Here is a 13157-nt window from a genome sequence, read left to right on the forward strand (position 1 = left end):
AACACCATTGTTGCTAATGATATAGAAAATTCTAAGCTTGGGGAGGTCGGTTTTGATGAAAATGATCTCTTTAGCCCTCCGGGTATTGAGGAGAAAGTTTATGTTGATTATGATATGCCTCCCATATATGATGATTATAATGATAGTGGTCTTTTGGTGCCGCCTACTATGGAGGATAAATTTGATTATGATTATACTATGCCTCCTATATTTGATGATGAGAATAATAATGATAGCTACTTCGTTGAATTTGCTCCCACTACAACTAATAAAATTGATTATGCTTATGTGGAGAGTAATGATACTTTTATGCATGTGAATAAGAATGCTTTATGTGATACTTATATTATTGAGTTTGCTCATGATGCTACTGAAAGTTATTATGAGAGAGGAAAATATGGTTGTAGAAGTTTTCATGTTACTAAAACACCTCTCTATATGCTGAAAATCTTAAAGTTACACTTGTTTTATCTTTCTATGCTTGTTGCATTTTGCTTCATGAATTTGTTTATTTACAAGATTCCTTTTCATAGGAAGTGGGTTAGGCTTAAATTTGTTTTGAATTTGCTTCTTGATGCTCCATTTTGCTTCATTTTCTATCTTCCATGTGAGCATCATTAAAACTGCTGAGCCCATCTTAATGGCTATAAAGAAAGCACTTCTTGGGAGATAACCCATGTGTTTATTTTACTACAGTACTTTGTTTTATATTTGTGTCTTGGAAGTTGTTTACTACAGTAGCAAATCTCCTTATCTTATTTTATTGCATTTGTTGTGCCAAGTAAAGTCTTTGATAGTAAGGTTCATACTAGATTTGGATTACTGCGGAGAAACAGATTTCTGTCTGTCACGAATTTGGACAGTGTTCTCTGTAGGTAACTCAGAAAAATCTGCCAATTTACGTGCGTGATCCTCAGATATGTACGCAACTTTCATTCAATTTGGGCATTTTCATCTGAGCAAGTCTGGTGCCTCTATAAAATTCGTCTTTACAGACTGTTCTGTTTTGACAGATTCTGCCTTTTATTTCGCATTGCCTCTTTTGCCGTGTTGGATGGATTTCTTTGTTCCATTACCTTCCAAGAGAGCTTTGAGCAATGTCCAGAAGTGTTAAGAATGATTGTGTCACCTCTGAACATGTGAATTTTTGATTATGCACTAACCCTCTAATGAGTTTGTTTCGAGTTTGGTGTGGAGGAAGTTTTCAAGGGTCAAGTGAGGAGGATGATACAATATGATCAAGGAGAGTGAAAAGTCTAAGCTTGGGGATGCCCCCGTGGCTCATCCCTGCATATTTTAAGAAGACTCAAGCATCTAAGCTTGGGGATGCCCAAGGCATCCCCTTCTTCATCGACAAATTATCGTGTTTCTTCTCTTGAAACTATATTTTTATTCGGTCACATCTTATGTACTTTACTTGGAGCGTCTGTGTGCTTTTATTTTTCGTTTTGTTATTTTCATTCACTGAATAAATTCATGCTTGTGTGGGAGAGAGACACGCTCCGCTGGTTCATATGAACACATGTGTTCTTCGCTTTATCTTTTAGTGTTCATGGCGAAGGTTGAAACTGCTTCGTTAATTATTATATGGTTGGAAACGGGAAATGCTGCATGTGGTAAATGGTATAATGTCTTGAATAATTTGATATTTGGCAATTTTTGTGCTCATATAGATCATGTTTAAGCTCTTGCATCATGTACTTTGTACCTATTAATGAAGAACTACATAGAGCTTGTCAAAATTTGGTTTGCATGATTAGTTTCTCTAGAGTCTAGATATTTTCTGGTTAAGGTGTTTGAACAACAAGGGAGACGATGTAAAGTCTTATAATGCTTGCAATATGTTCATATGTGAGTTTTGCTGCACCTTTTATACTTGAGTTTGCTTCAAACAACCTTGCTAGCCTAGCCTTGTATTGAGAGGAATTCTTCTCGTGCATCCAAATCCTTGAGCCAATCACTATGCCATTTGTGTCCATCATACCTACCTACCACATGGTATTTCTCCGCCATTCCAAAGTAAATTACTTCATGTGCTACCTTTAAACAATTCAAAACTTTATTACTTCTTATTTGTGTCAATGTTTTATAGCTCATGAGGAAGTATGTGGTGTTTTATGTTTCAATCTTGTTGGGCAGCTTTCACCAATGGACTAGTGGCTTCATCCGCTTATCCAATAATTTTGCAAAAAGAGCCGGCGCGGGGTTCCTAACTCCCAATTAATTAACTTGCATTAATAATTCTCTTCACATGTTTTGCTCGATTCATCAAGTAAGCAACTTAATTTTGCAAATAGACACTCCTTCATGGTATGTGAATGTTGGAAGGCACCCGAGGATTCGGTTAGCCATGGCTTGTGTAAGCAAAAGGTTGGGAGGAGTGTCATCCATAAATAATGAAACTAAAGTACATGTGTAAACAAAAGAGAAGAGGGATGATCTACCTTGCTCGGTAGAGATAACTTCCTTCATGGGAGCCGCTCTTTGAAAGTCTCGTTTGGCAAGGGGGTTAGAGTGCCCACTACCATTCGTTGACAACAACAAACACCTCTCAAAACTTTACTTTTATGCTCTCTATATGATTTCAAAACTTAAAAAGCTCTAGCACATGATTTAATCCATGCTTCCTCTCGCGAAGGGCCTATCTTCTACTTTATTGTTGAGTCAGCTTACCCATTCTTTCTATCCAGTAAGCAAACACTTGTGTCAACCGTGTGCATTGATTCTTACATGTTTACCTATTGCACTTGTTATATTACTTTGTGTTGACAATTATCCATGAGATAAATATGTTGAAGTTGAAAGCAACTGCTGAAACTTATATCTTCCTTTGTGTTGCTTCAATGCCTTTTACTAACAATTTATTGCTTATGAGTAACTCTTATGCAAGTCTTATTGATGCTTATCTTGAAAGTATTATTCATGAAAAGTCTTTGCTATATGATTCATTAGTTTACTCATTATCTTCATCATTGCTTCGAATCGCTGCATTCATCTCATATGCTTTACAATAGTATGATCAAGATTATGATAGCATGTCACTTAATAAATTATCTTTGTTATCGTTTACCTACTCGAGGGCGAGTAGGAACTAAGCTTGGGGATGCTTGATACGTCCCAAACGTATCTATAATTTCTTATGTTCCATGCTACTTTTATGATGATACTCACATGTTTTATACACATTATATGTCATTATTATGCGTTTTCCGAAATAACCTATTGACGAGATGCCGAAGGGCCGCTTGCCGTTTTCTGCTGTTTTTGGTTCCGTAAATCCTAGTAAGGAAATATTCTCGAATCGACGAAATCAATGCCCAAGATCCTATTTTTCCACGAAGCTTCCGGAACACCCGAGAGCCACCAGAGGGGAGCCCTGGTGGGCCCAGATGATAGGGCGGCGCGGCCAGGGCCTGGGCCGCGCCCCCCTATTGTGTCACCGCCTCGTCAGCCTTCCGACTCCGCCTATTCGCCTATTTAAAGGTCCCTGACCTAAATCTTCGATACGGAAAAGCCACGGTACGAGAAACCTTCCAGAGCCGCCGCCATCGCGAAGCCAAGATCCGGGGACAGGAGTCTCCGTTCCCGCACGCCGTCGGACGGGGAAGTGCCCCCGAAGGCATCTCCATCGACACCACCGCCATCTCCATCAACGCCGTCGTCTCCCATGAGGAGGGAGTAGTTCTCCCTCGAGGCTAAGGGCTGTACCGGTAGCTATGTGGTTAATCTCTCTCCTATGTACGTCAATACAATGATCTCATGAGCTGCCTTACATGATTGAGATTCATATGAGTTTTGTGTCACTATTCATCTATGTGTTACTCTAGTGATGTTATTAAAGTAGTCTATTCCTCCTTCATGGTGTAACGGTGACAGTGTGTGCATCATGTAAGTACTTGGCGTAGGTTATGATTGTAATCTCTTGTAGATTATGAAGTTAATTATTTCTATGATAGTATTGATGTGATCTATTCCCCCTTCATAGTGTGATGGTGACAGTGTGCATGCTATGTTAGTACTTGGTGTAATTGCAATGATCTATCATGCACTCTAAGGTTATTTAAATATGAATATCGAATGTTGTGGAGCTTGTTAACTCCGGCATTGAGGTGCTCTTGTAGCCCTACACAATTAGTGGTGTTCATCATCCAACAAGAGAGTGTAGAGTGGTTTTATTATGTGATCAATGTTGAGAGTGTCCACTAGTGAAAGTATGATCCCTAGGCCTTATTTCTAAGCATCGAAACTCCGTTTATTTATCGTTCGTTGCATGTTTACTCGCTGCCATATTTTATTCAGATTGTTATTACCACTCATATCCATCCATATTACTTGTATTTCACTATCTTTTCGCTCGAACTAGTGCACCTATACATCCGACAAGTGTATTAGGTGTGTTGGGGACACAAGAGACTTCTTGTATCGTGATTGCAGTGGTTGCTTGAGAGGGATATCTTTGACCTCTTCCTCCCCGAGTTCGATAAACCTTGGGTGATCCACTTAAGGGAAACTTGCTGCTGTTCTACAAACCTCTGCTCTTGGAGGCCCAACACTGTCTACAAGAATAGAAGCACCCGTAGACATCAGCTACTTTGATCATTTTCGAAAGGGATCAACCTATGCCTATGCCATCGCAAAGGGTCCCCGAGGGCCCTAACATGGCAGAAGAGGATGCTCCCGAGAACAAAAAGAAGTGGAGCTCAGGGACCAAGGTCAAAAGATGGGATAACAACGGGTAGATCATTGTCCTGTATCATATGCCCCCTCTTTGTCGCCTATGGCATGCCATTCGGTTTGGCATGTACAAAAAGGCCTTTTCCTACCGCCACTCCCAGTCAAGAGAAGCTTGACAACATGTTGTCAACCACTATGGTATCCCTTTGGAACTATTAAAGGATGATCTTGGCCTTCGAGTAGGGGGATCCGTCCCATAGTAGCCAAGTCTCATAGCCATAGCTTCCTCCTTGCCTAGGCACCTCGGTGGGGAGAGTTCATCATGTTCATCACGATATTTGTGTTCATCTTTGGAGCAACACCAGTGGGCAGGACGTAGCCATGTTAGCCTTCGGACAACCTGGACCTAGGTAAAATCCTTGTGCTTGCATGTTGTAAGATCTAGAACATATTTTCCGCTCCTTCACCGAACAAATAAAGGGGATATCCATACCCTTGGTGTCTATGTTTCCACATACATCAAGCATAAATTTTTATCCAGTTAGAAAAAGGAAATAAGTGTCAAAACTAGCTCGGAAAATGTGGACATAAACACACAACAATTATCCAAATTATCTTCGACATAATGTTGGCTTGTTGATGAGACAACGTTACTTCCACTACACTACAACTAACGACTATATGAATTTATCAAGAATATAGGTTAACTTGAGAAAAATTCTCATTTTTACACATAATCATAAAATTTTATGGAGTTAGAAAACGGAAAATAACATCATTTTTTTTTGTTTACAGTAAGCCATCGTTTAGCTTCCATTGCACATGTATCGAGCCATCCTCCCTTACAAGATGCATATTGCATAGTAGTATGATTGTTGCATGCTCACTCGTTCATGAGAAAACATGTTACTTTTTCACACCACAGTGAGCGACCATATCAATTTACGAGGAACACAAGTTAACTTGAGAATAGAAGGTTTTATCAAATTCTCCTTTTCCCACCTATGCATAAAATTTTATTGAGTTGGGAAAAGAAAAGTCAAAACCAACTAGCAGGAAAATGAGAACATAAAAATAGAAAAAATGTTTCTTTTGTCAGAAGTGGGGTTTGAACCCACGCCCTCGTTAGAGGACCAGAACTTGAGTCTGGCGCCTTAGACCACTCGGCCATCCTGACTTTCTGCTAATTAAACCCAGGGTTCTCTAAATATACAAAGTAACCTCTATGATGCCCCGTTATCCAGCCGTCCGATTCACCATTCTTGCACGAACGGCCCTGATCAAACGCCAACCCTAGTTTCCTTCTATAAGTCCTCCCCCAAACCATCGACCAAACCCTAACCCTTCTCCAAAACCCTAAACCCTTCCCCTCTCCTCCGGCGGCGGCGGCCACCAGCACCTCTTCAGCTCAGCACCATGAGGCCACCGATGAGAGGAGGAGGCGGTCGCAGCGGCGGCAGGAGCTTCGGCGGCAGGGACAGCGGCGGCCGCGGCAGGGGCTTCGGAGGGAGGAGCGATGGCGGCGGCCGCGGTAGGGGCGGCGGCCGGAGCGACCGTGGTAGGGGCCGCGGCGGCGGCAGGGGAGGAGGCAGGGGCGGCCCCGGCATGAAGGGCGGGAGCAAGGTGGTCGTGGTGCCGCACAAGCACGACGGCGTCTTCATCGCCAAGGCCAAGGAGGATGCGCTCTGCACCAAGAACATGGTCCCCGGGGAGTCCGTCTACGGCGAGAAGCGCGTCTCCGTTCAGGTAGCTCTCTCGTTTTAGACACTGGAAAATTTAGGACTAGCTTTGATTCAGCGGGTTACAAGTTCGTGCTATCTTCCATTGGTTCCAGCCAGACTCGGTTGTTAGATGCTCTGTTTTGCTTCCCTAGCATGTGAACTGATAGGCAAATGTTAACCGGCATAGATTCAGTCTGATCGTTAGTTCTACCAACTTATTTAGTTTGAGCTTCAGCTTCTGAAGTTACATTCTGCTGCCCTGTTCGTAGGCACATGTGAAATGATACTCATTTACTGTTTTTGTGTAGAACGAGGACCAATCCAAGGTTGAGTACAGGGTGTGGAACCCCTTCAGGTCCAAGCTGGCAGCTGCCGTGCTTGGTGGTGTTGACAACATCTGGATTGTAAGTTTTTTGTTCATTAAAGCTTGCATTCTGAATTATTTGCAGACCTCAATGCTGTAGTGTACCTTCATTATTGGGACTGTAGTTTGACATTGAGCTTTTGTTTTAGGCTCCCGGTACTCGTGTGCTGTACCTTGGTGCTGCCTCCGGAACAACAGTGTCTCATGTGTCTGATATTGTTGGACCGGTGAGATCTTGTTGCAATTTCCTTTTTATAGTTTAATGGCTTGCTTTGTGTGATTTGTTTTGACAAAGTCGATTGTTTGCAGACTGGGTTGGTGTATGCTGTTGAGTTCTCTCACCGCAGTGGCAGGGATCTCGTCAACATGGCCAAGAAGAGGACCAATGTGATCCCCATCATTGAGGATGCTAGGCACCCGGCAAAGTACAGGATGCTTGTTGGCATGGTTGATGTTATCTTTTCAGATGTTGCACAACCTGACCAGGTATATCTACGTAAAAGCAGTTCTGTTTTACAGTCTTGCTTAAGGTCAACATCAGTTATTATGTTTACAGTTGACTGTCGCTTGTCTATGCAATTCCTTAATGAGTTGTTGGTGGCTAGCAAAAGATGAGCTTTACTCGGATTCCCCTTCAGGACATCAAATTGGATGATGCAAAATCGAGTCTCTGATGCCTTTATGCCTCTTTTCATACTTAGTCTGCTGCATTTTGATTACTGTACTATAATCCATCACTGTCACATTTGGGTATCGATTAGTTCCCATTTCAGTGGTTCGCAATAATTGGTGCATACAATCTGTTGTTGTCTGTTTGCAATGTTTTCCTGATTTTCTGTGGCTATATTGAGGCCTAGCAGATGAGGAGCTAACTCGGATTCCCCTTCAGGACATCTATTGTATGATGCAAAATCGAGTTTCTGATGCTGTTTTGCCCATAGCCATCTCACTGACTTCGTGTTAAATTTGCCTCTTATCTGTCTGTTCATTGTTTTTGTACTCGGGTGCTTGGGCGAGCTTAAGTCTGCATTGTTGGTTTCAAGCACCCTTCCCGTATTAGTTCCCTCTACAACATGGCTTTTATCTGTCTGTTTGCTTGGTCGAGCTTAATTTTGGATGGACCGTTTCAAGTACTAAACTGGCACCCTTCCCAGTTCCCACTGCAACATGGCTGCAGATTTGATTGGCTTGTCTTGTTTTTATTGAGGTCATGGTCTCACATTAGTTGAATAAATTAAATAAAAAGTATTTTCCCTACTGTTATGCCTAGTATGCTAAAACTGCGTCAAAAACCGCCTATAGGCTTGATTTGAATTTGTTGTTACATTGTACCCAAATTCAGCTTGAATAATGGGTTATGGTATGGGCTATTTGAAATGTTGTGATTAAGCGTGTCTAAACCTTGTCACTGTATCTTTTGTCTCACAGGCTAGAATTTTAGCCCTTAACGCATCATACTTCCTGAAGAATGGTGGCCATTTTGTCATTTCGATTAAGGTACTATACTCAGTTTATATATGTTTAAGAATCATCAATATGCAAGGAATATGCCTTGGAATGGTTGAAGTTGCCATCGGAGCAGGCATTTTGAGCTGACATTCTTTACTTTGATCAGGCGAACTGTATTGACTCAACCATGCCTGCTGAGGCTGTGTTTGCTGCTGAAGTCGAGAAGCTCAAGGCTGACCAGTTCAAGCCTTCCGAGCAGGTGACCCTGGAGCCCTTTGAGCGTGACCATGCCTGTGTCGTTGGTGGCTACAGGATGCCCAAGAAGCAAAAGTGAGCTTTGGAAGTGGCTGTTTTATGTCTGCCATCTGTTTTGATCAGATGTAGTGCTGTAGTAGTATTACCCCATGTATTAGGGTTTTGTGGAAATGAGACAATGGTGGCTGGCTGTTGTACAGCCACCTGGTTTATGTTAAACTTAATTTGAGCAGAAGCGGTTATCTTATGCACGTTCAAACCATTGGCAGCTGCAAGTATTTTCTTGTTTTGGCCAACAAGTTAATTCACGGTTGAGAGGATTGTAGGTTACTGTTAAATTTAGAGTTAAATCCCTCCTTCACGTTTTTGTTAAATAGCAAGTTCACAGGGATGAGTGTATCACCGGATGCCTGATCTGCTGGCCAGGCAAGCATGGGAGTGGTTTCACCGATGGTACTGTCGCGCACCTCTAGTACTGCCTCTGATGTCCTGTCCTTCATCGATGCTGGCAAGCTTAACAGTCCATCCGGCTACTTTACAACACCTGCGGGGATCTTGATCTGATGGGAAATGATTTCCATAGCATCCCCATGTTCTTGTCCATGATTCGAATATTTTGCCATTGCACAGTGGATCTTGCATGGTTGCCACATCTTCTTTGTTGAGTTTATCAACAGTTCATAGACTATATGTACTACACTAGATTTAACGTAATACTCTTTTTGTCTTAAAATAAGTTGTTCAAGTATATAGATATATTTTTAGTTATAGATATATCCGTATCGAGAAAACATTGAGCAAGTTATTTTAGGACGGGGTAGTATATTGCTCGTATGTCGAAAACTAGGTAACTGTTGTATTTTGAGCATTCAAAATTCAAGGATTGCCCACCAGTTTCCTTCAAGTTTTTATTAGTCCATATTTACAGCGGGATGCAAATTAATTCCAAGACTTGTGCTGGTAGTTTACTCCACTTGTGCTGGTACATGCGGGGATTAAGTTGTCCGTGGAATCATTCTTTTATTAGGCACTTATCCTTTTACTTCATTTTACTCATCACCATAATAGCAATGACCTGAATAAACGAATATGTCAATTGAATTTGTTTTTTCTGCTGTCCTCAGTTATGGGGTGACTTTTTTCTATAGATAAAAGACAACACTGCCCGATTTTAAATTAATAAAGCTAACATAGTCTTAGAACAGAGCATGACACAGCTGCTGGATTAACCAGCTTACGACTACAGAGTACAGACCAGCCCATGGGGTGCCATTGGTAAGAGATCATTCTGTTTTTAAGCATGTTTTACAGACGGTTATGTATTACCTGTAATTTTAGAAAGCAAATTCAGCATCTTGCTTCGATGTTCCTTGTGATTCTTGTTTGGCCTGAACAAGAAATGCTAGAGGCTAGGACGATATATTAGGCTTGGATAAAAGCATAGCTATGTTGATTCTATTTTTGCAAAAGTTCTTTATGTTCATTTGCTTCAGATTTGTGCCTCCATACTTGGATGATAGCATAATTCTGTCGATTCTGTTGGTCCCAAAGTTCTGTACGTTCTTCTACTTCAGATTTATGATGTTATATGGTTAACAACCAAGCATTTTCTTCCAATGGAGTTGTTGTTGCAGCAGCTAGTGCTCGCTGTATCATGGATCCAGTTGAGAAATTGAAGATAAATATTGGCCCAATTTTATTTACTTTATGTCGTCTCCTGATAGAACATGCGTGACATGGAAAGAGCGCCACAAGGCCAATGGTGGTAACTGTACTGTAGCATATATGGTTCTAATCAAGTGTCATGTACAAGTGTATAACCATAGCTGCAGTCAAATCTCCATTTTTTATGCCAAATTAACTCCCTGTGACTAATCCTTTTCTGTTTCATATTCCCCATCTATGCTCAAACTTCAACAAAACTACCTGCACCATTTGTCCTCATTACCAACGTATATACTCAGGTTCTGATTGATGCCAACTAACTGTCTTTTCCATTATCCCTACTTCAGTTTCAGTATCGCAAAAATAAACTAAGCTGTCTCTACTCTGACTTCTTCTCTTTTCAGGTTTGTTTACTTCGATTTCAGGACCTATGTCCTGTGTATGGACTGAAATCTTTCTTGGCACAGCTTGCGAAAACATGACAACATTCATCTCAGCTCTGCTACAAGATACACTAGAAACAGTCAACCACATCATTGGAATTTGCAAACTACAGTGATTTGACACTGTCATTTCCATTGTATTAAGAAATCTTGGTGACCTTCCAAGATCCAGGTTCATAAACTACCATTTAGAAATCATCAACTTGCAATAGAATAGGGTTTTACATGATAAGGAAGGCACACAAAGCATAGATATATGAGACAATGTATAGAGAAACGCCTAGCTAGGTTACTTGCACATGGTTGCAATATGGATCAATGTCGACGATTACACCTAAAACTACAGACCATCTAATTCCATATCTGTCGAGAGGATCCCATCCAATAATATGCATAATAGTGTTACTTGAAGCCGTTCCAGCCACAATAGATCATGCAGTTATCCATCTTCTAGCTCTTCTTCTGATTGGACACAAGCTTGGCAACAAGCTCATTCAAAACAGAGGGGTACGTCGTAACAGTACACTGCCAGCCATCAGTCATCATTAGTTTATCCAAACACTCAGGAGATTGTGCTTGGATAAACTTGAAGCACACCTCCTTCAGTCCGTGGCAGTGGTGCTGGTCGGCTAGAGCAAGAGTGGACGCCACCGAGCCCACATCTATGTCCTCAGACAACTGTTTTTCACATAAGAATTTGAGCCTCTGGAGATCGTACCTGTCCGCCGCGACAAGCAGGTCTTGCAGCCGCATTATATCCTTATCCATCTTAGGGAACGAATCTGTGTAGATGAAGCTAAGCAAAGCTGCAAACACTTTTGGTTTCATGTCTTTGATCTGTATGGCAGTGGACGTAGTGGCCTCCATCATGTGGCCGAAGAGCTGTGCCATGAAAACTTTTGATCGGGCTGCGAGCACACACCGGTGTGCAACGAACGTCTCGCCACTGACCTCAAACGTCACGTCAGCACCCACCTTATTCTGAAGCAGATAGTCAAAATGCTCGTGTATGCCAGGGAGGGTGCCATCGGCATCCTCCTTGGTGTTGCAAACCATGATGTCACACCGGATGGTGAAACAATCACCCTTTAGATGAGCCGATCGTTCAAGGACATCCCGTCTCATAAACTTCGGATAGCCCCAAGAAGGATGTTGGACGGAGAAGCCGCGTGGTTCGGTTGCACGGATACGCTTTTGCCTCTCGACGTCGTCGACGAAGCTAAACTCGAGCTGCACCTTGGCCGCCACGTGGTTTTCAACAGCGTCAAGGCGGAGATAGAGAGAGATGAAGTCGGCACAACTCGGGTCGTGACCGTTAGGATAATACCGGTTGACCCATTGGTGGCCTCCTACCATGAAAGGCTCCGAGCTGATGACCTGGCCCTTGGATACCTCTTGTACGGTACGCGAGTAGCCTTTGACAACAAGCAGATGGTACCCACTGTCTGCGCCGGCGTCGACGGCCGACGTGGTGCATAGCTTTCCCTCGGTGACGACGGATACACCAGCGAACGATGACATTGTAACAGTGTCCGCGACGGCCTGATCTATCTTGCGACGCGCTGTCCGCCGTGTACTTCCCGGCGAGAGAGAGAGGCGCGTAGCTCGACCTGGTCCGGCGAGATGCGCTGCACGAGCTGGCTAGATCGATTGATCTGATCGAAAGACACAGGTATAGCAAGGAGCCTTGACGATTATATTGCTTTCCTAGCTAGATACCAGCTCACGTACGCAACAAAACTAGGAACAAAACTCAGAAATTTAGAATGGAACCCGATTGAGAGCCGCTTTGGAGCAAAACTAGGAACTTGGCGTAGTAAATTACTTTCGTACGGAGACAGGTTAACTTTAATTAATTCGGTCTTAACGAGCCTACCAATGTTTATGCTATCGTTTTTAGAGATTCCTGTAGGGGTCAGAAAACGGTTAGATTTTTTTAGATCCAGCTTCTTTTGGCAAACTGATGAGACAAAGAAAAAGTATAGGCTCACAAGGTGGAATATGATGTGTCGACCTAAAGACCAAGGAGGGTTGGGAATTGAAGTTTTGGAACTAAAAAATAAGTGCCTGTTGAGTAAATGGTTGTTTAAGATCCTTACTGAGGAAGGAATGTGGCAACAACTTATTATTAATAAATATACATAAAGAATCAGACCTTAGCACAGGTGGAAGTTAAACAATCTGACTCTCCATTCTGGAAAGGTCTAATGCATGTGAAAGATGATTTTTTTAAAAGAGGAGCTTTTAAATTGGGAAATGGAGAAGACATTCGATTTTGGGAAGATGTCTGGCTTGGCGGTACGACACTAGCGCATCAGTATCCAGCCTTATATAATATCGTACAAACAAAGAATGTTAGAGTGTCCACTGTGTTGGCACAAACTCCACTAAATATCGGGTTTAGAAGGGCGTTTAATGAATATAAATGGAATTAATGGGTAAATTTGTGTCAACGACTAATGACGGTACAGTTGACGAATTCACCGGATAAATTTGTTTGGAAACTTAATGAGTCCGGCATCTATTCTCTCAAATCATTGTATCTTGATCTAATGAATGGCCACACTCGGTTTCTACGAAAATACT

The 13157-nt window shown here is 42.2% G+C and overlaps 2 protein-coding genes and 3 non-coding genes across 5 annotated transcripts; 3 read left to right on the forward strand and 2 right to left on the reverse strand.

Moving 5' to 3' along the window:
• Positions 1–5767: 5767 nt before the first annotated feature.
• On the reverse strand, positions 5768–5851 carry TRNAL-CAA. The gene has a single exon. It is a non-coding gene; the product is annotated as a tRNA-Leu (tRNA).
• A 224-nt stretch (positions 5852–6075) lies between these two features.
• LOC124688996 (rRNA 2'-O-methyltransferase fibrillarin 2-like) lies at positions 6076–8695 on the forward strand. Its single transcript, XM_047222603.1, has 6 exons — positions 6076–6420; positions 6704–6799; positions 6909–6986; positions 7069–7245; positions 8188–8256; positions 8375–8695. Exons 1-6 carry the CDS (start codon positions 6091–6093, stop codon positions 8540–8542), a joined length of 918 nt encoding a protein of 305 aa, XP_047078559.1. The 5' UTR covers positions 6076–6090; the 3' UTR covers positions 8543–8695.
• On the forward strand, positions 7362–7437 carry LOC124693896. Its single transcript, XR_007000340.1, has one exon. It is a non-coding gene; the product is annotated as a small nucleolar RNA snoR60 (small nucleolar RNA).
• Positions 7614–7687, forward strand: LOC124693894. The gene has a single exon (XR_007000338.1). It is a non-coding gene; the product is annotated as a small nucleolar RNA snoR60 (small nucleolar RNA).
• Positions 8696–11021: 2326 nt separating the features above from the next.
• On the reverse strand, positions 11022–12092 carry LOC124691078 (BTB/POZ and MATH domain-containing protein 2-like). The gene has a single exon (XM_047224360.1). The coding sequence runs from the start codon at positions 12090–12092 to the stop codon at positions 11022–11024; it is 1071 nt and encodes a 356-aa protein (XP_047080316.1).
• Positions 12093–13157: the final 1065 nt, after the last annotated feature.

Source organism: Lolium rigidum, chromosome 2 (assembly GCF_022539505.1).
Source record: "Lolium rigidum isolate FL_2022 chromosome 2, APGP_CSIRO_Lrig_0.1, whole genome shotgun sequence".
In the NCBI taxonomy this organism is placed as follows: Eukaryota; Viridiplantae; Streptophyta; class Magnoliopsida; order Poales; family Poaceae; genus Lolium; species Lolium rigidum.

What these genes read in the sequence shown, in the direction of transcription:
- LOC124688996 (XM_047222603.1), top strand. Translation starts at nt 6,091, where the DNA reads ATGAGGCCACCGATGAGAGGAGGAGGCGGTCGCAGCGGCGGCAGGAGC. An exon ending in AGAAGCGCGTCTCCGTTCAG is followed by an intron (nt 6,421 to 6,703) that starts GTAGCTCTCTCG and finishes GTTTTTGTGTAG; the next exon opens with AACGAGGACCAATCCAAGGT. An exon ending in TGTCTGATATTGTTGGACCG is followed by an intron (nt 6,987 to 7,068) that starts GTGAGATCTTGT and finishes GATTGTTTGCAG; the next exon opens with ACTGGGTTGGTGTATGCTGT.
- LOC124691078 (XM_047224360.1), bottom strand. Translation starts at nt 12,092, where the DNA reads ATGTCATCGTTCGCTGGTGTATCCGTCGTCACCGAGGGAAAGCTATGC.